The sequence below is a fragment of the Lepisosteus platostomus genome, chromosome 17 (assembly GCF_059453375.1).
Source record: "Lepisosteus platostomus isolate fLepPlt1 chromosome 17, fLepPlt1.hap1, whole genome shotgun sequence".
NCBI lineage: Eukaryota > Metazoa > Chordata > Actinopteri > Semionotiformes > Lepisosteidae > Lepisosteus > Lepisosteus platostomus.
The window spans coordinates 24,011,209-24,036,612 of NC_142627.1; the positions used below are offsets into that span (position 1 = coordinate 24,011,209).

At 38.4% G+C, this 25,404-nt stretch overlaps 1 protein-coding gene across 1 annotated transcript in view; it reads right to left on the reverse strand.

Moving 5' to 3' along the window:
- Window positions 1-1,982: 1,982 nt before the first annotated feature.
- The window catches only part of col21a1 (collagen, type XXI, alpha 1), a 60,837-nt gene continuing 37,415 nt past the window's right edge, over window positions 1,983-25,404 (reverse strand). The window contains exons 17-29 of the mRNA XM_088610659.1: window positions 14,432-14,476; window positions 13,363-13,416; window positions 12,843-12,896; window positions 12,419-12,472; window positions 12,224-12,295; window positions 9,417-9,452; window positions 7,735-7,779; window positions 6,805-6,837; window positions 6,306-6,452; window positions 5,707-5,761; window positions 4,783-4,974; window positions 4,600-4,677; window positions 1,983-4,195 (exon numbers count right to left, since the gene is read on the reverse strand). Of these exons, the coding sequence (XP_088466785.1) occupies window positions 4,008-4,195; window positions 4,600-4,677; window positions 4,783-4,974; window positions 5,707-5,761; window positions 6,306-6,452; window positions 6,805-6,837; window positions 7,735-7,779; window positions 9,417-9,452; window positions 12,224-12,295; window positions 12,419-12,472; window positions 12,843-12,896; window positions 13,363-13,416; window positions 14,432-14,476 (1,053 nt within the window). The 3' untranslated portion in view covers window positions 1,983-4,007. The remainder of the gene's footprint in view (window positions 4,196-4,599; window positions 4,678-4,782; window positions 4,975-5,706; window positions 5,762-6,305; window positions 6,453-6,804; window positions 6,838-7,734; window positions 7,780-9,416; window positions 9,453-12,223; window positions 12,296-12,418; window positions 12,473-12,842; window positions 12,897-13,362; window positions 13,417-14,431; window positions 14,477-25,404) is intronic.

A 25,404-nucleotide genomic window follows, 5' to 3' on the forward strand; every position in this document is an offset into this window, starting at 1 on the left:
ATAGTACAGTATTAAGAGTTGGCAGTATTGCACGTGTTAGATGACTCTTTGTTGTTTCAAAACTAGATATACAAAGTAAATAAGATAATTTTGTTAGAGATCTTTTAATGTTCTCCTGTGTATAATTTAATTTAACACTAGAGGGTAACCACAAACAGCATCATCTGTACTCAAATAATTACAGTTATTAGTTATACAGAGAACAGTAATGAAGATACTTTTGAGAAATGCTAATACCCATTTCTAATCTAGAACTGCATCATAGACAGTTTGAAAATGAACTCAGAAATCATTTGCATTGAAGTTTATTGCATGAGAGGGTCATCTACAACTTGAGTGTTCGGTCAGGTGCCTGAAGATTATTTACACTAAAATCCAAGGAGAGAGTATCCAAGGCCAGTCTACAGAGGGAATATGAAGGGAGCAGAGCCAACAGAGAAACTGTGGACTAGGTTTGCACAAAGACTGATAAAAAAGGCATAATGTTAGGAGTAATGTACTGTAGCAAATGTATTCTGAATTTATAACTTTTTATCATTATTAATCATAATTATTGAATATATCATAATTGGGATCATTGTACTCTTTATACATCTCTGTTTTGTTGAAAAAATACTGTAGGCTCTCTCACTCTCTCACTGGGCCAATATAGACGTGCAGGATTAGAGACCAGCCTCACCTGGCAGATAAGGCACAGCGCTCAGCAGCTGAGATGAGAAGCATCTGAATGTTTTTAACAGGGAAACAGAATTGGCAAAGTCACGTTTAAAGGGGTGTCCCATGCTAAAAAAAATAAACACTAATAATAAAACCAGTTAAACTGCAGTCTTTATTAATGAGATCAGGAGCATACAGTATGTTTCAGGGAAGAAGTGCTTTTTATGCGATGTTATCATTTTCCTCACCTAGTTTGGTAAAAAACCAATAGGGATATCAGAAGCAGAAAATGAAACTGTAGATGTGGCTAAAGATACCTTCCTTTCTCAGTTTGTCAGAATACATACTAGAGGATGGCATGGCTTTACAATTGTGCATATAGCATCCAAAACAAAGGCTTACCTTTTCAGGCAACCGACTGTTTAGGAATGTGTTATACTGACAGAGAGGGACAGAATAGATATGGAATCAACAGAGAAAGAATGATATCTGTTTAAACATATTCTGCTTGAAACACAGAACAGATTTATCCCCAAAATAAAAAAACAATCCTAGACAAGAGAGACAAGAAAGTAGTGGCCCAAAGTTGCTAGATTAATAAATAAACTAACATATATGGAGAAAGAAAGCATTAAGAAGATCCATGTCTATGAAATCTAAATTAGAGCTGAGAGTCAGCTTAAATGTGCACTAAATATAATGCCTAACGACTGATTGAACTTCATTTTCTCAACATCTCAGATGTGCCAGGTGTTTGGTAGTTTAGCTTTAGGAAGATCATTTTAAGCATATTATTATGATTCAATGACATATGTTCATTACTGTAGGCAGGTAATGGTTTATATTTGATGTCCTCATAAACGAACCTTAATTCTGTTCTACGCTTTAACCTTACAATAGCCCTAGCCTCAGTCTTAACTTTGACTATTTCTAACCTTAACAATTGTCTTACCTTAAGCCTAACATTAACCATAAGTGTTACAGTTGGAATTAAAGAAGGTTCAGTGTTTGGTTAAGTTACTTACATTTACATGATGACAATTTTGCCTGAGCTACAATTTCAGGTATGTAATGCATGGTTATAGTAGTTACCTTGTATCAGACTTTAGTATTGGAGAAATGTTTATTCCGATATAATACAGAATATCCAATTTCATTTTCTTTTCTAAGGCAATAGGTCATTGTAACCCAGTGTATTTGTTCCTGTTATATATATATATGACTTAGCTGTGAAGATTAAGGCTGTCCTGCAATGCAGTGAAGCTCTACACTGTAGTGAAAGTGATTTTCTACAGTCCTGGGATGGTTAAATAAAACCACAGACGTCATTAAAAAAGTATTTATTAAAGATATCAAAGGCCCATACAAAAATTTAATAGAAAAAAAACATAGTATTAAAGTTAGACATTGCAACAGAAAAAGTCACTCATAGACACAGTGCCATTGCATATAATAATTGATTTAGTTTTCTATAAATAAGAAAATTTGTTATAGTGATAAAAGGTACTGTTTTTCATGGCACTGGCAATGACGTATAGCAAGAATTATATTTTGCTGATTTTTGGTTAAATCAGGACATGGCTGCAAAAGTACCAATTTGTATTCTTTTCAGTATAATTAGGATTCAGATTTTCTTGTTTTAAAAGCAATTTTCTTGTTTTAACAGGCATCTATAAAAATACAGCTATTTTCTCCCTAGTTTCTAGTCATAAATAGGCTTACATTGTAAAAGTACTATAAAGGCAATCATAAATACAAACTTCAGCAACCATTTACTGTATTAAAGTAGCTTTTGAACTTGACTAGACACGAACTCTGCCATGGCACTGTTCTATGGCTTAATATTCACAGAGTTAAGCTTATGAAAGGCATGGGTTTCCTACAGTCACAGGATGTACCAGGATTTAAGCAACAAGTTTGTCTTGGTCATGGAAGTCATCTTTTCACGCTGAAGTGGAAAGTGTAAGAACTATTATGATGTTTGCATCAGAATTAACAGTGATGATAATAACAATCTCACAAGGGTCATAGTTTAGACATCAAATTGCAAGAAATAATCAATGCATTTGATTCCAAGAACCATGTGTGAGATAAAAGAAATGCCGCTGAGAAGAAGAATTTATTTTCAGACCTGTAGGAAAGCAACTTAAAAAATGGTCTATCAGAATTGTTAAGTTTAGAATCCCAGTGCTTAGTTCTTTTCTTGCCTACATGCATTTCATTGCCAAACAACCGTGTAGTTTTTTTGGGTTTTGTGTGTCAAAAAGACACATATTTTACCTGCACTTATTAACTTCAGACCTTGTTGAAGCTTAGGCAAAAGAAAATGTCATAGTCACAGACCAGAGTACACCAACAGTAATGGACTATTTCTACAGTATGTGTTGTGATTGATGCATTTTGCATAATCATCCTTACACTGTCTCATTTAGTATGTCACCAGTAGTAAGTGATTTGAGATGCTACCACTGAAGAATATGGTGCCTATTCTATCTTCTATACTATTTATGCTACTGTAGAAGCATTTAGGAGATGCTACAAAAAAGCTCAATAATAAAACAGACAATATAATGATGGCTCACATAACTCTGAAGAAACACCCAAAGGATTCTAAGATATACTGTAGCTATACTAAACTGACATATACTTCCCATTCACTTTATCTGGGTATAGAGGATTTGTGTGGCTCGGAACAAAAGGTGCAGGGAAGCTGATGTTCTGATGCAACAAGTAAGCTCAAACTAAATGCATGTTTGACAGAGCTGTTCAGCAAATGACTTATTAGAAATTCAGAAAGCCACAATCTAACAGCACTGGGAGAAGCAGAAATAGTGGTCGTTCAGAAGAGGGTTATACTGGTAAGCTGCTGTATCAGTCGATGCAATGATGAATGCCTTTATCACCTAAGCATGTGAAGAGTTAAACAGAGAAGAAATACCTATCTGTGTGCCTGATGCAGTCTCAGGAACTGACATTGACTGTAATAATTCTTAGTCACATCACCTGATTGTTTAAGGTGTCAGTCTGAGCTCTTGCACAGCTTTTTATACATTGCAAGTATAGCTTGAATGAGATTGAGCATAGCGATGGATGTTGTATAGGTTTGTATCTGTGTCTTGCTATGAAAATATCCATCATTTATTCTATGCTGCCGCGTGAAATGCACATTAGGTATTTTTCATGTATGCCCGTGCCTCTCTTTAAATACTGTACAAGTGTCTGAAAAGAGGTACTCTTGTCCCAGTTATAGGGAAGAGTGTTAAAACATGATCTTCCTGAGATATGAAAGATTTATTTTCATTAGTTAAGCACCATGTCCAGACTTGCTGGCTGAAGTTTCATCAGATTTTTCAATAATTTGGTCCTTTCCTGAAAGGATCTCTTCCCACCATCACACCATAACACAAAGAGGGGTCGCAGGATCCTGGCTGTCCGGGGGCCCCCGGGCTCCCATGGTGTCCCCGATCTCCAGGATGTCCAGGAAGGCCGGGTTTCCCAGGATAGCCTGGCTTTCCTATCCCAGGAGGACCCATCAGACCTGGAAGTTGAGTGAACACTGGGGTTACTACAGTGACCTTGACATCTCTGCACATACTAGACTATTTCTTTAATGTTTCTGTTCCATTTTTTGTTAGACTGTGAGATTTGTATTGTGGTATTATATTATGGGACCAATGCGTTTGCTTAAAGCCACGATGCCTCACACATTTAATGTGTCACATGAATTCAGCCCTTTCCCCACCAGTTTTATCTTCACTGACTTTGTAAAGAAGAAACCGTGCTCAATAAAAATTCATTCCCAAATATATATGAAATTGAAAAGGCTGAATATTTTGCTCTTTTCACAGTTCCCTCCCAGCACGTGAGTGGGAACGAACTCTCCATCCCCAGTTTGTCCAGAGCGCAGCGGAGCGGCGGACAGTCTGACCACAAGTGTCTTACCGGCTGGTCCAGGGGGCCCCTCAGGCCCTGGCTCCCCCCGTCCTGAGTTGCCCTTTTCGCCCTTATCGCCCGGCTCTCCTGCGAACACAGATAGCCAGGACAACCAGTTCATATTCATCGAGCTGCAAACATACAAGAGCCTTCAGACCTGCCCCTCGGGGTAGCGATGCGGAACTTGAGCACCTTTAGCGCCAGGAGTGCCGGGGAGCCCAGGTGCTCCCGGACGGCCCTGCGATCCGTCCGTTCCCGGGAGGCCAGGGAGACCCCTGGGGCCCTGCGACCCCGCGGGACCTGGGAGGCCCGGAGAGCCCTCTCTGGTCTGGCACTGGTCACAGCCGCGTATCCGGCCGCTGTGGAGAAGAGAGGGGATCTCCGCTGCAAGCGAGCACACGAGAGAGGACGTGCTTATTGTCAGTTCTCGCTCGCCGGGGTTTTCTGTTCATAAACTTTAGGGCTTTCAATTTAATTTGAAGATATATTAATCTCATTATAAACAGATTCATATTATAAATATATGTATATTATTACTGTGCCTATAGAAAGTCCACACACCCTTTCCAAAGTAATGCATTCTGTGCCCTAGCAACATGAAGTCAAGGCAAATCAGAACAGAATTTATGTTTACATTTATTTACACATTGTAACTTGCAACCTCCAAGTGAAAAACAAATTTCAGTGATTTTCAGTGAGGAGCTCACTTAAGAGCATGATACCTCTTAACAATGCTGGATGTTATAGACTCAGTAACTGTGAATGTTCTGGCCAAGGATGGATCATGTTCCTCAAGAGCTGGGAAAGGCCATGTAGACTTTGAAGACCAAGACCATTTGATTTGTGGGTATGATATTAAAAGCTTTGCTTTTACATTCTCACACTGTGGATTGCTGACAGGAATAATAATAGTAAGAATAAGAATAATTGCATGAAAGAACAGCCCTGAGACTCAAAGCTGTCTTAGTTCTTCCCACCCTGCCTCATGCCCCGTGCTTTAAATTTTATTTTTTCCCTCAAATGAAATGTGTTTTCTGTGACACATTTACAACGTTAAAACCACAAAGAAGTCCAAGGTCACAGAAAAGATGAAAAGGAAATTGTTTTGTTACTTACTTCTTAAGACATCTCTACAAATTTGGCGGATGAACTCTTCTGAAAGCTCTCTCCCCTATTAGAATAAAGTACAACTGAGGACTGAAGAAACAAACAGATACTGTTTATACCGCAGTATTGTGTAAGTACAGCACATTCAAGCACCGCAAAATCCTCAGTTGCTGAATATTCTAAGGAAGAAGAGTTTGGAGATACCAGTTTATGCTGAAGAAATTATCATCATGCTGTGTACAAAGATAAACAAATTACTACAAATTACTTGATTTTATAGTGGATGAGTTTATGCACCATATGTAATATTTAAATTATGTTTTTAAGGCAAATTAAGGCAAAACTAAGAACATTAAATCACAAATGCTTTGCTATGTTGACGGAGGGAGCTCCCCATGTAAAGTGCCCCTAAACGCCCCTTCCCTACAGGCGATGAACATCTCAGACGTGTTATGGAAGCTGCCCTGGAGAATTTAAATGCTGGTCTGTAAAAGAAGCCAACAGGGAGGACCCGATGCTTTGTGTAGTCTGTGGTGATGCACCTATGTGTGTACAGTACGTGTGTCCTTGTTTTAATCAGGCTTTTCAACGGGAAGTCCAGTGCGTACGGGTCGCCCTGCAGGCCCGGGTGGCCCTGATGCTCCCGCAGCTCCGTTCGGTCCTCTCGGCCCAGCAGAACCGGGCTGGCCAGGCTGGCCGGGCTCCCCCCGGTGACCAGCTTGACCTCTCAGGCCAGGTTCTCCAGGTGCCCCTTTCTGCATCGAAACAAAACCCGTCTGTTAAACGATGGGCTACCCACCTGCTGGAAATACAGGATATTTTAAACAGCAGGAACTCCATCATTACAACAATTATACTGTATTACTACACTACTAATAAAAAAACACTAGACATCAGTAGCCTCTTTTGTTCTCTGTGTGCCGGGTAGCTGCGTAGACGCAATAGTAGTCTTTCTTTTAGCTCAAAACCGTTTTACAGCCTCTTGTACTTTTTTCGTTCTGTAATTAATTCCTTCTTGAGGATTGGAAATACCAGATCCTGCACATAAATCATAAACGCGTGGAATTGCCAATATAGGGCGGCTTATTGAAAAAATAAAACACATACCTCCCCTTTCGATCCAGGTACACCGGATAACCCCTGCAAGTAATGTAATATTCCCCCCAAAAAGGAAAAAGACATAATGTTAATATAATGTACACTTTACAATAATTCATTAGATTTATTTTTATCATTGACTATCTTAATGAAAATAAAAAAAATACTTGAAGGTTATCATCTGGTTTCTACTTGTGTCATCAGGGGAATAGAGTATATTGTAACGCTTACGGCCGACAGGCACTGTGTAAGAGCCGGCGTACCAGAGCGGGTGACGTCACCGCCCTTCCCTGTGATAGCAGGACCACAGCTACTGGGCTGTGGAGAGATCTCTCTTTAGCTCACGGGGCTAGGTCGCTGCAGAGAGACGCGGAAGTCCCGGGTTCGAGCCTCCAGTCGGGATGGGGCCGACCAGATGCGGCAAGGGCGCCCGCCAGAGCCCCAGTTGCATTACAATATTCATAGACGTGAAGTGTTCAACCTAACACAGGTCCCAGCCCATTCACGACCTGTGGTTGACTGTAACAGCAGCCTGTCACGACCGGAATCGGCTTCACCCCGGCGTCCTGACCGTCTGAGACTCGGAGCACCTGGCCTCGTTACCCTGTTTTTTTCCCCTGTCCCTGTTCTGGATTTTAACTATATTTTGTCTCATCTTGGATGGATCACCCTGTTTTGGACTTTGGACTGCTCCCCGGATTTCCCCTCTGGACTCCCCGGACTTGTCTGCCTTCGCCACGCCCCCCCGAGCACCAGTTCACCGCATTCACGCTCCCCTGTCAACCTGCCCTGATCCTCGTCATCTCCTCCCTGATGTCCTCCACTTACTTCCAGATTATACCGTCTGCAAATGTCCTGAACTACGCTTCGCGGGAGCTGTGGACTGGCCATCATGAAACTGCCCTCCCGGGTTCAGAAAAGGTTTCAGAATGTGCTTACCTGGGTCCCTGCTCTTCCTGAGTCTCCCTTTTCTCCCTTTGAGCCCTGAAGAATAAAAGCACTTTAAACCCAGAGCGGTTCTGTGGGTAGCACACACGTACAATTCCTGAGACACCCCACTTCTGCAGTGTGGCAGCCATGATGGCTGGGACAGAAATCAGCAAGCCCTGGCCGAATGTGAAGGCAGGGAATACTAAGTGAATGTGTGCTCCATCTGTGGGAAGTATTTTTCCATCGTTTTTTTATTTTCAGATAATGGTGTAATAAACACAAGGCAAAGCATGAGAAAGCACTTCAAAATACCCATGGCACAGAGGATGCATTACTTTTTTTGTTTCTTAGTGCGTTCTAAACCAAAAAATAAGAATGCGCCGAGAGAGTTACACAATCACAACCAGAACAATTGCAATAATTGTATTAGGGCTACATGAACAGCGGTTGTGCAATGAATTAGATTGGCCTTGGTGTGAGCATTAAAGATGTAACTTATACTCGGTGGTCTCCGGGCAAAGACGTGTGGCGTACCCACATTTGCTACTGTTTCCAAAGACGCAAATTATCGGAATTATTCCCTGGTTTGAAGTCAATGTTTGCTCAGCATAATTCCAGGAAATAAAGAAAAAACACTTCTGCAAGGATGCAATAAACCTTGTATTCGATTAGTTGCAGATCAGTTTCTAGTGAATGGAAAACAGCAATCCACAGTCATATTCTCTTAAACAATTCCTTGTGTTTAAAAATTGTCTTAACACTTTATGCTAACATCCATCAGCACAGCTGTTCCTAAATCACTTTTTAAGTAAACAAATTTTGTTTCTTTAGGCTGGGAGTTTGCAATAGAGTGCAAATCCATGATGTTCAGGTTCATAACAAAAGTGTACAGAAGAGAAATACACATTCAAATGTAGCAAAATGTCCTGAAAATTAAATATTCTTTTTTTCAGCAAAAAAACAATAAAAATCAATAGCAGTGTTTAAAAACACATCTCCTTGTTTAAAAAATAGATTTATACAGTTATATCTCTGTAATGCTTCAAAATAAGGAGCAATTAATTCACCATTTATTATAACTTTCATGCTGTTCATCATCCATATACTGATTGTGTAAACATTTGATCTGCAGGGTATACAGTATGTCAAAGAATCCTAGCTACCAAGTGTGGTGGAAAATATTCTAAAAAAGAGTTTTTAATGTCTTTTTCCGTTGATGCTATGCCAAAGGTTAAAGTGTTTTCCTTTTCAAAGTTAGAGGCACAATATGTTTCTTTTGTTACCTCTGTAATTTTCTGAAGATTTCACCATAAGACTTGTATGGATTCTAAATATGTGGTAAAATGTTTAAAATATACTGAGAGACATTGAAAACATGACAAATGAGTACCAGCTCTTCTCAATTCAGCAGATCATGTGGAAGGTGTTGGTGCAAATACACTTTATTGCAGCAGAGGGGGCTGCAACAGCAATTGACTCCGGATGTAGGCTGTACTGGGGACTGGGCCACGAGAACTGGACTGGCCTGCAGTTATTCTAACACTGCTATTGTCTGTGCTCTCAGAGGCTGCTTCATTTGTATTCATTAACGATTTGGAAATCTTTATTGGGTACCTCCTATACATTACTTTAGCATTAGGATGATTGTGGAATGTTCACATATTCATGCACAATCTGTATGCTCAAAATACCTGTCTTCCACTTTCCCCTTCATTTCCTTTGGATCCCTGTAAGTAGAATGTAGTATGAATTGGCAATTAGTATCATAATTAACGGCTACTGTATTTGTAAGGATAAACATATGCAATTAATTTATATTAATGATTTTAAAAGTCTGATACAGACCCCTAGAAGTAAATTACCTCTGCACACATTTAAATAGAAAATACCTGAAATGCTAAGATCAGTACAGTACGAATACTTTACTTATTTTTGCTTGTTGCAAAACATTTTTACAACATCTGGGCTACAATACTGAAAAAACTGCAGGGCTTTAAGTGAAAAAAAAAAGAGTTTGGAGAAAATTACAAATCCTTTAGCATGTTAATTTGTTTAAGGATGTTGTCACATCCAGTTTTCCTATTATATCATACCATGATTTTCAGTACTGATTTGTTAACTTGTGTTCCATGGATTATGTAATTTAGAGGCCCAAAGAGTGGGCTCATGACCTCATCGATTTCTAAAGCAGCAGCCTGTCTTACTATATTTATTTTAGATCCAAGCCAGTTTTTATCTGCTCTATATCATGTCTTGGTTTGTGTGCATATCCACTGAATCTTTAAAATCAGTATAGATACAGTAGATGGATATCTGAGTGACAAGGAGAACAAATGCAAGGAAATAATTCAGAAAACAGAGCAAATGATATTTCCATGGAATTAGGTGTTTTTAGATCATATCATGACACACACACGTAACTCTCCCTATAATCAACATAATTGATTGATTATTCAAAAATCAACAGGACTGTATGAAAAAGTGGCAAAGATCTAGTGATAGTGGATATATGTTGCCTGTTTGAAATTCAAATTTCAAAGAAATGCGACTACTTTTAATATGGTGTTCAATGGTAGTCGAATTTCAATTAAACCTAGTGTAAGATGTCACAGTAACACCACTGCCAGGATTCTCAGTAGAGTGCAAACTCTCCGCAGCATAAGACTGAACCAGTGCTACAGCAGGTCTGGCTCTTGTATGGCTCTTGGAGGTGTGGCAAAGACCACTGGTGGAATCTGGGATTGTACTGCATGTAACACTGGTCCTGTGACACTAATCAGTGAGATTGAGTCCTATAAGATGCTCAATGTGTAAAATAAAAGTGTAACAGGTTTCTCAATATCATTTAAATTCCCGGCAACAAGAAAGCAGTTCTTTGGTGTTGCAGGTTTGGCAGCTGTCTGAGCTGTGTAGATTGGGCATGTGTAGGTGAACTTAAGGCAGTGGTATGAATCAGAGGTCTGGCCCAACATGCTAAATTGTGAATCACTGTAGGAATAGATTCAGTGCTGTATATATGCAGACCTTATTGTCCATTACAAATTGTACTGTGACTTTGAAGGTCATGCAGTTGTTATTTTTGTGCCCATTTCCTCAACTGAATTTCCTCAACATTCAACTGAATGTGTTTAGTATATTATTATACAGTTCTATTTAAAAAAACATGGCCTGCGATGGTGACATTCTTATATACAGTATCTTGAATAATCACTGTATTTTTTCCGAACACGGCCCTGTTAATAAGGGTTCATTTGGAAACTTTTTCATTATTTCATTAATGCATTTCTTGTATGCAAAAGATTTAAGCATGTAAATTTGCCTATTATTCTATTTTCTATTATTTATTGTAGAAGTTTACTGTGGTATACTTGGACAAACAGCTAGCCAACCATAAATGGCTTTCTGGCTCTACAATTTTATTTAAGAATGTAATTGCTGTTAGTTTTTCCCCTTCCTCATTAAATGTACAAACGAGATTTGGATGGAAAAATGAACTGATCTTTGTTTGTTTGAGATCTTTAACTAGCTAAGAACTGAATTCAGTCATACAATATATTGTTTAGTATATATACTAAATATAGTACTGTATAGTACTGTTGTATTGCTTCCATGACACCATTCACATGTGTTCTACAGCAAAGTCTTAGAACCTCTTAAAGCAACACAAATGCATCCTCATTTACATCTACATCTGAGAAGGAGAGCACATTATGTGTAAGAACAGTATAAACTAATGAAAAGATAAATATTAAAGAGCTAAATGAACAAGTCTAATCTGTTCAATGAGCAGTATTCTACACCATTCCTGAAAGTAAAAAGTACTCTACACTTTTCATACAGCTTCAGAAGCAGACTGTAGTAATTATTTAATTGGCTGTAATGGTAAATGTAATTGCTGCTGTTCTTCCCTGTTTTGGGCCAGAAACAATGCTGGATGACTCTGTACATTTTCTTTGAAACTTTTTGTCTTTAAAACAATGTGCAAATATGGAGATTTAAAAATGTTTCAGTTTGAATTGATGCCCGGTTAAGCTTGTTTGTGTTGGAAGAAGGCAGTTCTTCATATTTTAGGTTTGGTTTCAAAATAATATGAGATGAATCATTAAAGTGAGTTCTATCGGTAAACGGAAATTTCAGTCGTACTTAGTTTGCCTTTCCAGTGAACTTCTTCTAGTTTTTTAAACTACAGAATTGTGTAGGGAGAGAGCAAGAAGAGATTTAGGAAGTGAGACAGCAGAAAACCCACTGTGATTTAATTACTGTTGTGTATAAAGTGATCTATAATCTGTTAAAGCTGTCACACTGCTCACTACACTAGTTTGTTAACACATTTCCTTTTGTACAGGATTTTTCAACTTAATTAAACATCTCACAAAGGATGCCGTGCCATTCATTGTCCTGCGTGCTATTTTCATAATTCTACAGTGTATGCTCCAAGGTAACCCAATAACATGATAATAGACAAAGTATTCAAACCACAAGTGTGGAACATGCATACCTTGCTTCCTTTCATCCCTGGCATTCCTGAATGCCCCGGTTGGCCAGCCATTCCTGGTTCACCTGAGTTTCCCTGAAAGAATATACAGTAGTTGTTCAATCATGTATCCCGACCTCTACTGGATATCCGAACAGGAAACTAACTGTTTACAATACCGTCCTAAGTTCTAACAGTAAATCATAAAACATATTGTACCTGTGTCCCAGGAGGTCCTGGCTGCCCCAGCTGCCCCCTTTCACCCTTACTGCCCTGTAAATAGTAAGTAGACAAATTCTAAGGTATCAGCAAAGAATAGTAACACAACTTTGTTCAGAAGCAATCAAGAATTTATGGCCATACTTAACTTCATCTTCTGAAATCCGACAACACTGACTTAGATTAAAATTATATAAACCCGCTATGTGCCTTCTTGTTGATTAATTTCAGATTTTTCATTTTCCCTTTTAATAGGAATGAAAACCACATCCAAAATAAATAGAGAAATATTTTGTGGAAAATTAGTAGCAGAGGAAAACCCCAGAAGGCACTGTTATTTTCCCACATCCACACCAAGCACAGGCCCAGCTGCCGGCTGCCAGGTGAGTTTGTTGCTAATTTGTTTTAAAAAAATCATGTTTACCTTTAATCCTGGTAATCCTGGTGAGCCGGGTGCACCAGATAACCCCATCTCTCCCTTTAAAGATTGAGTCAGGTGACACATGAATATTTCCCTCAGACCAAAATACTGACGTAAACTAGCCATAGAATTTCCTTTTTAATCTTTACAAATACTACTATAAATACCATTATTTTTAGATAAAGTGGATTTTATCTGAGCTGCTCTAGCCTCCCTAAGATTCCTGCATGATTTAACTAGTGCAGTAATTTCTCAGTTCTCCATCAGATTTGCTGTGTAGTGGGGTTGCTAGTGTGGAATGGCTGCTGCGTGTCACACATGTGGGGGCTGTACTTCACTGTCTCATCTGTAAAGCACTTTCGGAGCCTTCAGGATGAAGAGCAGAATGTAAATTCAAGGGACTGATCTGAGAAACAGACTGTGTTGGCAGTCCTTAAGTGTGTGATCGGTCACAATACACTGCTGCATGTCTCCTATTAATGAAAGTCACGGGCTTGTTTTTAGAAAAAAACAGTAAACTCACAGGCAATCCGGCAGACCCCTTTGCTCCCTTTTCTCCTTGTATTCCATCATCACCCTGCATGTAGGGTAAAGAAGAATGTAAGGAATTAATTATTGACTTAAGAGTCATCCTTTGCAGGCCAGATGATCACCCAGGGACCAGTTCACGTACATGTAGAGTAGTTTCCACTTCTGTCCTCTGCTTTGTGTTTCACTGTTGATTCAGCAGAAGTGCATTGGGTTGATTTTGACAATACCTTTGAGGCCTTTGAATTCTTTGAGTCAGGTCCGCTCTTACTTTTCTCTGTTAAAGACTAATAAGACTTATCTTTTTTTAGAGTTCTTTAAACCTGTTGGTTCTTTAAAGACCAGGATTGTATCTGGTCGCTTGTCTTTGGACTGATTCCACAGCAGAAACATTTTTGTCTGCTCAATGTCTATGCATCATCTAGAAAAAAAGACTAATTCTCCTGATAATAACTTTGTGAATTTGCTGAAGTTAAGAATGATCCGTTTCCTTTGATGTTAGGTATTTAAGATGTACATTTGGGCATTGTTATCTTATTATCATATAATTTGATCCCAGAATAATGGACAGGCATCACTGAACCCTGGCTGCAGTGGTCCTGCTGGGTTTAGAGTCAGGATTTCACCTCCTACCCTCTTAACAAGGTCAACTAAGTAATTATGCCCTGAAGCAGAATGAAACCCAGAGACAAACACGGGTCTCCTGGATCTGCTGTGTTGTGGATTGTGCACACAAGTATCCCAAAGCGAACACTGTGAAGTGTATAGAGGTTGGAATACAGTAATTATGATGTAATCTAGAATTGCAATATTTTCTGGCCCAAATTATACTATTCACCATTTTACTTACAACCTTAATATTTACTTCTCCCTGTGCTTACTGGTAGGCTTAATATTATATGACCACAAAATAGAAAATTCTGTGGTACACTCAAATTAAAAAAATAACAAAAATGTAATCAAATAACTGAACTTGATCAAAAGTTAAATGGAACAGTGATACACATTATACCAAATTTAAATTAGTGCAATTTTAACTAAAAACATTTTAAAAATACACAAACCTTAGGTCCCCTTATACCATCATTTCCTGGCAAACCAGGGTGACCCTGAAAAAAATATAAAATATACTAGTTACTGCATTATCAAAAGACATGAAGGCATATACAGTTCTTTGTGTACATACAGGTTCATACAGATGATATGCAAAGGTTAACTTTTGTTTCATTGCAGAATTATTTTTTTCTAAATAACTATTTGGCCATCTGGATTCATTTAAATTTGCATTATTATATTGTGTAACAATAAACAGCCTAATGTGTTACAGACAATTACACAACTCTTGCTAAATATTATGTTATGCCAAGCAGGTATTTCAATTGAACCTCCAAGGACACTGAAGGTGAAGCAGTTCAGTTTCCTTACATTCCTGGTGATATCTTAATGTAAACTAATAGAGTTCACACAGACTTGCAGTAAATGGGAAATATTGTGGCACAATATTTTATATATATTATATTGTGGGATTCATTGGACAATAATCTATATAATTGGTAGTCTTATAAATAGAGTTCAGAAGCTCTTTAGAATAATATTTCACTGTATCTCACAGGCACATTCCTTGACAGAAATACAAGGAATCAGCATTTCTCTTGGTTTTGTTGTGTGTCTACATCTTGAACTGTCTTCTTTTTTAAATCTGGCATGGAGAATTAAGATTACTACTGTATACAGTATGTTTTTTGGATGGACCATTTGATGAAGAACTGTTTTTTAAGTTCACATCTGAAACATGTCTAGAGTAGTTTTGTTTTATTTTAGACATATGTCCGTATTTCCAAGGCAAAGTAATTTCTTTCAAACACTAGAAAAACTAGTTTGATGTAATGGGCTATTGTCTGGTATACCCAACTGCACCAAAATATCCAGTTGGCAAAATGCCTCTGTGCTCATAACAAAAACAAAAAAGCACAAGCAAGTAACTCCATTTTTTAACATCTTTACATTGGCTCCCTGTTTATCATATTAAGGATATCAAAGTTATATTTCTGACCTAGAAATCAATTAAAGGTCTAGGTCCCCTGTTAAGAAAAGTACTAACAACACACACATCAAGCAGAGTGTTCTCTTCCAAGGACAGCAGTTAGCTAGCAATCCCAAGAATCTCTAAAACAGCTGTTTAGTTACACAGCACAGTCTTTAGTTACAGGGCACCTGATTGTGGAATGACTTCAGAGATGTGTTTTACAAGCTCATTCCACAATTCATCTCTCATGCCCAAACAGTCTCAGCCTTTTAATCAAGACCTCAAGACCTATTTCTTTAGTCTCCAATTTCCTTATAATCCGTATTAAACTCCCTACAGTATATTCTAATAGGGCTGCCAATTTTTAAAAGGTAACACAGTTTTTAATCTTTTTTCTTCAATCTGATCCCAGTGCTGAAATCCCACACCAAGCATACATGTCCTGACAGCAGACTCAAGTATGTCTCAGCCACTTCTCAAGGATAACCCTGACAACAGACACTGGAGGTCAGAATACCAACCCTGGAGTTTCCAATTTGATCTATTACACTATGCTTAATATTCTACAAAGCCACTGCCTGGAGAGAGGCAAACATTAAAGAGGAGGCTTGTTTTCTCCCGTTGGGAGTTTTCGTTTTCCTTTCCTCTCTGTTCAATGGTCAACTGTTGCTATAGAAATCTGTGAAGTGTTGCGAAAGGCACGATAGTAAATAAAAACCTAACTGTATGGCTGAATACGTGAAAGCTGGTGAAAAGCTGGTATTTTTTCATTAGATGGTTTTGTTTTGGGTTGTTTTCACAAGACTTTTCCACCATGGTTTGTCACTGTGGTGAGCTCCTAGCCTTCCTGTTTCTAAACCCAGCAACTAGGCCTCAAGGTGAAACACTGAAGAAACAGCAGGAATAATAACTCAAATATATGTCCCACTGAACTGTTATGGTTGGATCTGAAGAAATGTGTGGCTGCCAGGAAATTCACAAGTTTAACAGCTTGTTTCAAAGGAATAAGGGCAGGGGGTGGGGGGAGAGAGAGAGCCTCAGCATACATCTCGTCCAAATGTTTGCAAGCTGTAACAGAAACCAAGGTTTGGACATTTTTGTGTGTGTTTTTTTTTTTTTTCATTTTTAAAATGTGACTCCATTAAAATAAATGTGAGCATTTAATCGTTGCATTGCTGTATTAATCTTTCACTACAGAATGGGATTTGCCCTTTGTCATATCAATCATTTTACTCGGTGCAACACTTTGCCTGGAGCAGTGAACAGTATAATAACAGTCAAGCACTGGGCACAGAGGAGAGCAAAACAAAAACTCTCAGCAGGAGAAAACAAAGCCCTGGGGACCCCAGGCTCAATGCTATCCCCCCTCCAGGCACAGTGTACATGACAAAGTACTGATTTTACTCAGTTATGCAGAAGGCAAACACACATTCTATGTGACTGGTTGCACCTCATAAATCTTGATTTTGTTCGTCAGCTCAACCAATCAGTTTTTGTTTTATGGATCTTCAAAGCCGAATGCCCTCTCCAGACGCCTTGCACTCTAATGCCTCAGTTAGACTGAAGCTGCTATCTCATGCGCAGCTCTGAATTCTCAAAGGGAAGCCTGAACTTCTGGATATCATCACAGTTTGGAATCCATGCCAGTTTCCACCAAGTGGAAATGAGAGCAAAAACGCTATGGAAGAATTAATAGTACACTGGCTTTGTAAGAAGTGAAGTAATTTATTTAGGAAATCCTCTGTAAGGTTAACCTGATTCATGAAAAGCTGCACAGCCAGGGTTGGGTTTTGAGCATGTTGGCTGAACCTCAATAACATTCATATCTTAAAGCCTCAATTTAATGTATGCACCAATGTGACATGGAGTAATAGAAAACCGTACTTTTACTATGTGTGCTGTATATTTATGGATTGGGAAATGCAGGTGTACAAGGTATTTTTATGAATAAAACTGTGTTAGAAACATTTGAAAAGATTTACTGAATGCATCAACTCTATAGCATAACTGTAAAACATAACTATGTATCTTTGTAATTTTCTACACTTATTCATTTCCTCTAAATATGTTGAAATATATACAATATATTGAACTGTTTCAGTCATTAATAGTTTTGCAAATGTTCTGAATGTTTAAACAAGCTTTTCCAAGTTAACTTTCTTGTGGCTGGATATTATAGGGTCTGAATGCACAAATGAAAGAGTTAGTTCCATGGCATCATGATAATTCAGATTTCACAAAAATGTCTAAATAGAAAAAACACTATTTTTGCAGTATCATTGAAGGAAACAACATTGCATTTTGTTCTTAAATCTGATGTGTACATGATGAATGAATGTAATCACCAAATTCTGTTTGGTTGCAAAACAATGAGATTAACTTTAAAACCCACAAATGCGACAAAGGTACTAAAGATTGTGATAAAAAAGTTAGCAGTGTGCTTTTCTAATTTCATGTACAACATAAGCAATGATTTCAAACATAACTTACTATCTTTAAGTGTTTGAAGAATTAACAAAATGTCCTTTGCAAGACACTGTCACCAATTTCCTCTCGTTCTGTAATCCTAAAGAATCAGTGCTCTAATCAGTAAGTGAATAAACTAGATGACCCTTTTAGATCCCCACCCACCTCCATGCAAAATTTCACTGCTGGCTGTGAAAGTCAAACTTATTTCTGAACTGCTGTATTACCCAAACTGTATGACTCTTTGTTCAATATCTGAGAAGTGCTCAAAGACACTGCGTTGTACAAGCCTTGGCCGGGAGAGATTGGAGGCATAACAACTGTTGCAAAATCAGCTTGAATCAGGATCTAAACACTGTAAAATATGTCAAAGCTGGGCTACAGTATATATTCTGATAGTGTTTGCTGACTCTTTAATAGCAGATTGTAGAAACGACAGAAGCAGGCACAAGATGAGATAAAAACGTACCACCACTTCAAACTAAAGTCAGTTTTTCTTTCAAGTGAGTGACTGTCTGATTTCTACACTGAGGAATTTTTAAGTGATAATTGTTCAGCGTGATAAGTGTTTCCAGAGGGCTTACACTTATCTGGAAATAAAGTGCAGGGTCCAAAACTCTGAAACAACACTTTTTTCTAATACCGAGGAGGAGGACAGGGAGGAGAAGCATGCTGTATTGGAGCCCACAGAGTGCTATGAATAAAAAATTAGATGAGTCAATGTTAATGAAAAACATTGGGAGGTGTTTAAAATGCTTTAGGATGTCTTCCACGAACAAATTTATGAACTGTTGCCAGATTGTCTGGAAAATTGCTTTAAGAAAAGGGAAAAAGCTTAATAAGCACCAGGTGTTGGATTTATGAATGTCTAAAGCCATGTCACATTTATAAAAAATTAGAAAGGAAAGACAAAAAAGTCAACTACTACACTTAATGATACAACCTATCTAGAAAGATGATTTCTGGAAATTTATGATAGTGCAACATCTGTTCTCCTGCAAAGATTATAACTCTCAAGAACTACAATGATTTGCTCTTGCTAAACCTGCTTTACCAAAACAGTTACTCCACCACAATGATCTTTCTACAGTTTGGAACTGCAAGAGGATAGTTATTTTAATTTCTTAATTAATTATACTGTATCTCCATGCAATTTTTTTAAATTGAATCTTTTTGGCAAACTAACATCCTCTTGCCTTCTCAATTCAGCTTTTTTATATGCAGAACATATCAATGTATTTAGAAAGTCAGTTAATATAATCTCTCCACTGATCAAGATCAAAACGTAAAAAGAATATGTGCTTTACAGAGATTGTGAAGACACTGAAAAAATAATGCTCTTGTCTTTGGACATACTGTAGAGCAGTAAGTGTATTGGCCAAGTCACAACCTAAAGCAGATACAGTGCAGGAACAATATTATATCAGACAACACAATCACAAAATATGAAATAGTTCTTAATTAACAAAGGCTGTATGATTTTTCCTCATTAGTCTAAACTGTTTTAACTCCAATTTGATTGTTACAGCAATGGCTTATAAAGGTAAAATATAAAGGACAAATCTTGTCTGCCCTGCCACTAGTATTGGATAACTGCAGACGTAACTCTTTGGCTGCAATAGTGTGGAATACCTGTACATACAAATGTCACTCTGGTATAGACAGACACCAGAAACCACCGTTTCTATCCCTAGTCTACAACAACATTATCTCAAAGTAACAACAAATACCTGTTAATTAAACAACCTATTTAATAAGCTTTCATACAGAATTTGTCAGTAAAATTATTTCTAAGAATGTGAAATTTTTATCTAATTAATAATAATCTAATTAGTTATTAAAATGATCGTTTTAGTGTTTTGGAGGCAGCAGAGTTTTACTAGATCTTTTTAGGCCTGCAAAATCTTATTGGGACTAAATATATTTGAAAGTGGGAAGAAATCCCTATTATAAAGTACTTGACAAGTTTGTTTCTTTTTTTTAGTTGGTAGGAAATATATAATAAAAACACTTGGCAGTTTCCTGTATGAAAAATACAGATTATTGTACAAAAGTAAAGCTAGACTCAGATTTAAAAAGGGAAGACAAAGATATAGTATGTAATCAGTGAACATCAAGAGCTTGGAACTATTCCATTCTTTTGCTACAGTATATATAGTGGCCATCTGTGAAAATTATTATTTTTTTGTCAGAAAACACATGTGAAAATGTCTATGGAATTATTGGTAGTTTCTGTCTTCTCCTTTTTGGGAAAGAAATGGACAAACTGCTCAGGTTTGTTGGGGAAAATGCCAGTAAGAAAATAAATAAAAAGCAGATCAAAAAGGCACAACTCCATGAGACCATGAAAGGAAGAATGTAAAAGGCATCCCCTCCCCCTTACAAGTGTTATTTTTGCTAAAAACTAAAATAAAATCTCTGTGTTACAGTGATATTCTTGGCAGCAGCTGACATTTTCAAATACCGGGTTATGATACCTCCAGCTGTCCCATCAGTCTCTGTTTTCTGGAGGGCTTCTGAAGCAGTGAGGCCTGTGTTATTATATGAAGAATGAAAAGTCCTCCAGCAGACGGACTAAGAATGATAATTCTACTTCCGCGGTAGAATTCCACAGAACAAAGAATAATGTGTAAACTGATCTGCCAGCAGAAAGAGGAAAACGGTGTTAGTCCATTCTAGCATCAGATGTACAGTATGGACACATTCTATCCTGCATGTCTACGTTACAGGTGCATATGTATATTCTAAATGTCAGAAGTCAGAACTAGATAGATTTTTATGCTCTCCTAGTTTGCAGTATGCAACAGGCAGTAGTTTAACACTTACTGTATACTAGCAGGGGTGAATGAGTGTTCACACTTTACTCAGGAACAGGAATTGGCCTTTCTGCAAGCGTCGGGCTTATAGGAGAGGCAGCACCAACTGGGCGAGTGATGAGGCTCTCACTGACAGCTTGCCACAGCCCAGCAAGCCCCAGCAGAGGATATCGTGAACTGTACAGTGTCATGCCCACGCGGGTGCTGGTGACAGGTCCAGCACACACACGCAGGACAGCACTAGCCAGTGCTGCTACAACACGCTTGGGCAGATCTTCACAGCTGGCGACTAATTAGTCTATTATTTAATTATTGTTTCATTATTAGTTCCATTTCCCTTATCTATCCCCTCCCCCAAAATAGTAGTCAAGGTCAATGCCCTCCTGCAACAGGTGTACTTTTTAATATCTTGAATTATCTTTGAAACTACACACAGTACAGACCTGGTAGGGTTCTTGAATTAAAGATGTACCCCTTGGACATCCTGTCTGAACCTTCAGATTTTTATATGTATTTCTCAGTACACACTCTAGAAAGAAATATCTTTTCTCTATGTCTTCCTTCAAAAGTCAGTATCTCAAGTTGTGGGACATTTAGGACGTGGAGTTCTTTTTCTAGGTCTTCTCTAAAATGTCTGTTTTTTTTTTTTAAAAAAACGTTTAAAAGTGATTGAACAAGTCTAAAAAATTGATTTTTTTTAAGAATGAACATGAACTGGTTTTCTCAACGTTCCAAAAACATTTTTTTTTGCATTTTTGGCATCATACATAATAACAATCAGGTTTAGTAAAATAAAATAAAAACTACGCATGCACTGGAAAGAGAGGAGAGCTTAAGTGTCCGAATGGTCAGAAGACGCTGAATGACTGCTACTTTAACCTGTCGGATGAGCCTGTTGTCTAGAGCCGGTCAATTTGAATTTATGAGACGCAGTGAAAACAAATGGGGATTCGACAGCCATTTTTGTTCCAGGATGTTTTGTTTTTATGAACTCGTGAATTTGCATTGTCAAATGGATGTACTTTCTCAAGGTAAGGTAAAATGTATGTATTTGAGCGAATTTTTGCTTTTATTTTGCTGGAAAAGCGATACATTATACATTTTCCTACTTCCTTAAACTTAAACGCGAGATGAATTCAGATGAAGATGGAGGTTCATTTGCTTTATTCTGATGCATCTACTTACAGAAAAGCCCAGGTTGTTTTGTGTTTTGTGATAAACAGTGTAGTATGTGATACTGTGTTTTGGTTTTGCTGGTAAAATATACTGTATTATTCAACCTTTGCGCCGCTTCTGTCTAAAGTGCTGTTTGTCAGCAATACACTGTTGATTGTTTATCACAAAATCGTTTCACTGCAGTGAAAACAAACCTAACGGTCGTGTTTGAGGGATATTGGAGATCAGTTGTATTTGAAATATTTTGGGAAACGATTACAAATATGTTTTTGGTAACGAAAAGTGTAGCGTTGAAAGGAAATAGACAAGCCTCCCCGTTGCCCGAGACCTGCTCGTCAGACGCGGCTGTTTTTCACCTTCCCCCGCGATTACACTGTAAATACGTGAATGCACAGCACCCTGGATGTGCCCAGACAGTTGTGTGCCACCTCTTAGCTCACGATGATCATCCTCCTTCTCTCCCCTTTCTGCCCTGCTACATTACCAGGCTTACAGCCCCCCACTTCTATGCGACCAACAGGTGTGTTTTCCCCATTGGTGAGAGAGCGTCAGTCTGCTCTGCATGATGGCTCCCCATTCAAGCCCTCACTGCCCCAGTAGCAGTCATGACCGCTTCCCTCTCTCCAGTCTGCCCACAGCTGGCGTCCAGCCGGTGCCTCTCCTCTCCCGGGCAGCCACCTGCAGCCCAGGTGGAGACCCCCACAAGCGTAACTCCGACCCTACCCAGTTGCCCTCGAGGACAGTGGATTTGGCTGCTAGTTTGGAGATTCAAGTAGGAATCGATCTTCACTCATTCACTTGTACCGGTTGGACCAGACAACCCAGGGCGTGTGCATTCAAGCTTGATTCGACACGATTCCACCATTAGGCTTGGCAGCTGATTTATTACCATCACTACCTTTCTCTGTCATTCCGTTCAGTCACTGACGCGCTACGGCAAGACGCTTCTTGCTGCTGGTTCCTACACCACTTCCACATCAGGTTAATGACACCCGAGCGCAGCCCCATAGCTGTTGGTCACTTCCTCCATCGACCACAGCACCATGCGGACTCCAAGCTCGACCACCCAGCCCCACATCCCCGAGCCCTTGTGTAGCTGGACCCTTCTGCTCAACCACCCGACCAGAGTCAGGCCATTGACAGACTCTGCACTCATGTTATGGGGTTCCTGTGATCTCTTGCTGGGGGTTGTCGTCCACAAGGTTCCTGTCAGGCTGTCTTCTCAGCCGGGGGACATAAAACAAATCAACACTCTGTCCCTATACAGTAGTAATTCCTGTGTCTCGTCACGTTAGAGTTTGAATGAACTACCGAATTTCATTAAACGCCTTTAAATATTGCAAGCTGCACAACAGATCATAGGTCATTCAAGTTGTATCAGAAAATATTTAACTTAACAGACATAAAAAGTAAAGTATACACTGCAGAAACTTTTTTCCTAGGTGGTACATGAATGTGGTATTCTGATTATAAAACTATTAAAGGGAATAACGCAGAACAGTCACAATGGCACACTTTCCCCTTTACACTTTAGAGTGTGTTAATGTGTTTTAATATGGTCTGACTGCCATTGGTCTGGAGGCTATTGGAAATCGTACTGCTGAATAGAGCATTATTGTTCTGCAGCCTTTATGGAAGTGGACTAATGGGAAATGCATCAATTTTTTTATTTTGTTTTTGAACTCCTGAAAAAATGGAACCATATGAAAAATGCATCAGATCTAAATGAACAGTTGAAAACTATATATTTGTAATTAGTTAAGCATATTAAGTTAATATGAACATTCTCAAGACGTTTTAGCTTTCTGGTCATTTTTGATGATAAACTGGTGCAGATGTTTGGCAATTTCACATTTTTTGTCTTGAGGGGATTATAAAGAAACCATGGAAAGACCTTGCAAAATAATTCTTAATTCAGTTTCTAAATCTGCAAAAACCTGGATCTGTTTTAAAGTGTCTCTTTCTAGAAAGATCATGATCAGGGATGGACTGATGATATCTCAATTTTTGTAATGGCAAGTTTTTGCTATATCGGTTCTTTTGTTACAGAAGATATAAGTAAAATAAAACAGCAGTATCTTGCAAAATAAATAGATGAGGAAAGTACAAATAAAATGTTTATACTGTGGAGGGCCAGTACATTTTGTGGACATGATAAACCTGTGAATGATGAAACACAGTTATAGCTAAAATCTGCAGCATTTTAAAGAAATGCATATCTCCTGCTTCAAAGTCATTTAAATAAACAGCTCATGCAGAGTGCTTCGAGTCAAAATATCACCTCTTCAAATATGGAAGAAATGCCATCAAGTACTGATTTAATACTTACAGTAACACAGCTTTGAAAGGAAGCACACCGAGCATTTTCCACACAGATTTTAATGAGCTCACCCACCAGTGAGGTCCCACAATCAAATCTCCATCCAGCTAAGAAGTCAGCTGAACCTGAAGTCCACTCTCTACTAAGCACATGTGATAAAAGAGGCAATGCAAAAAGGTGAATAAGAAGGGTCGCAGAAAGGGACAGGCCAATTGGCCCAGTTTTGAACACTAGTTAATAATTAATCTGAGGATCCAGACCCCAGGTTCCCTGGAATGTTATTTTGGAAGAGTTCTTCACAATATCTAAATAAGCTGTTCAAAACTTTGAGCAATGCAAAACTCTTAGCTAAACCAAGAAGTCACTCTTATTTATATTGTACATGCAGTAACATTTAAAAATTCAGGAACTATTGCACATGTACAGCGAGGCTGGGAATGAAAGCAATATTCCTCTTTCTTTGCTCTCCTGAGTATCATTAATCTACCTGTAGCAGCATCCCAGAAGGAATAGCCTCTTTATATGCCTTAAATTAAATATGATGGCAGGGACATGTCTTCCTTTTGTTAAAGGTGTATCATTGTGAAAGTTATGTGTGTTGTATGATAAATTAGCTGAGAGTATTTGTTATTTAACCCTTTATGTATCCGAGGGCGTCATGCATATACTGTGCATGCAAACATAGCAGGACATTTTTTTAGAAATGACCTTGTCTGAGCCCTAACCACTACTCCTAACAGCTACTTCTTTAAATGTACTCTTATATTCTTCTAAATAATATAAAGGTTTTCACATACACACTTCCCTAAAATATAAGTAAATTGGGCAACACATTCCCCTTCTTCATGGGTTTAGTTTCCTATTGTTAAAAGCTTACATATAAGATACACATATGAGGTATAAGTACATGCATAAATATTATATGAAGGTAAATACGGTATACAAGTGCATACATGTACAGGGTATATGTATCTGACATCTTTAATAAATATACTTACAAGGAGGTTATAAATGTATGTTACACCTTTTGAAGAAGAGACACTTGGCTGTTCGAGGTTGCAAAGATATTTGTATCCCCGGCTTAAAATGAATAAAGGAGCCACTGATATGGTATGAAGTCAAACTGTGCATAGTGCTACCAAATATCTGCATTGTTTCAAAGAACAGGGGAACAGTGTTCAGAGAAACCAGAAGCTATTCAGTGTGCAAGTACAGTGCCATGAATTGCTTTAT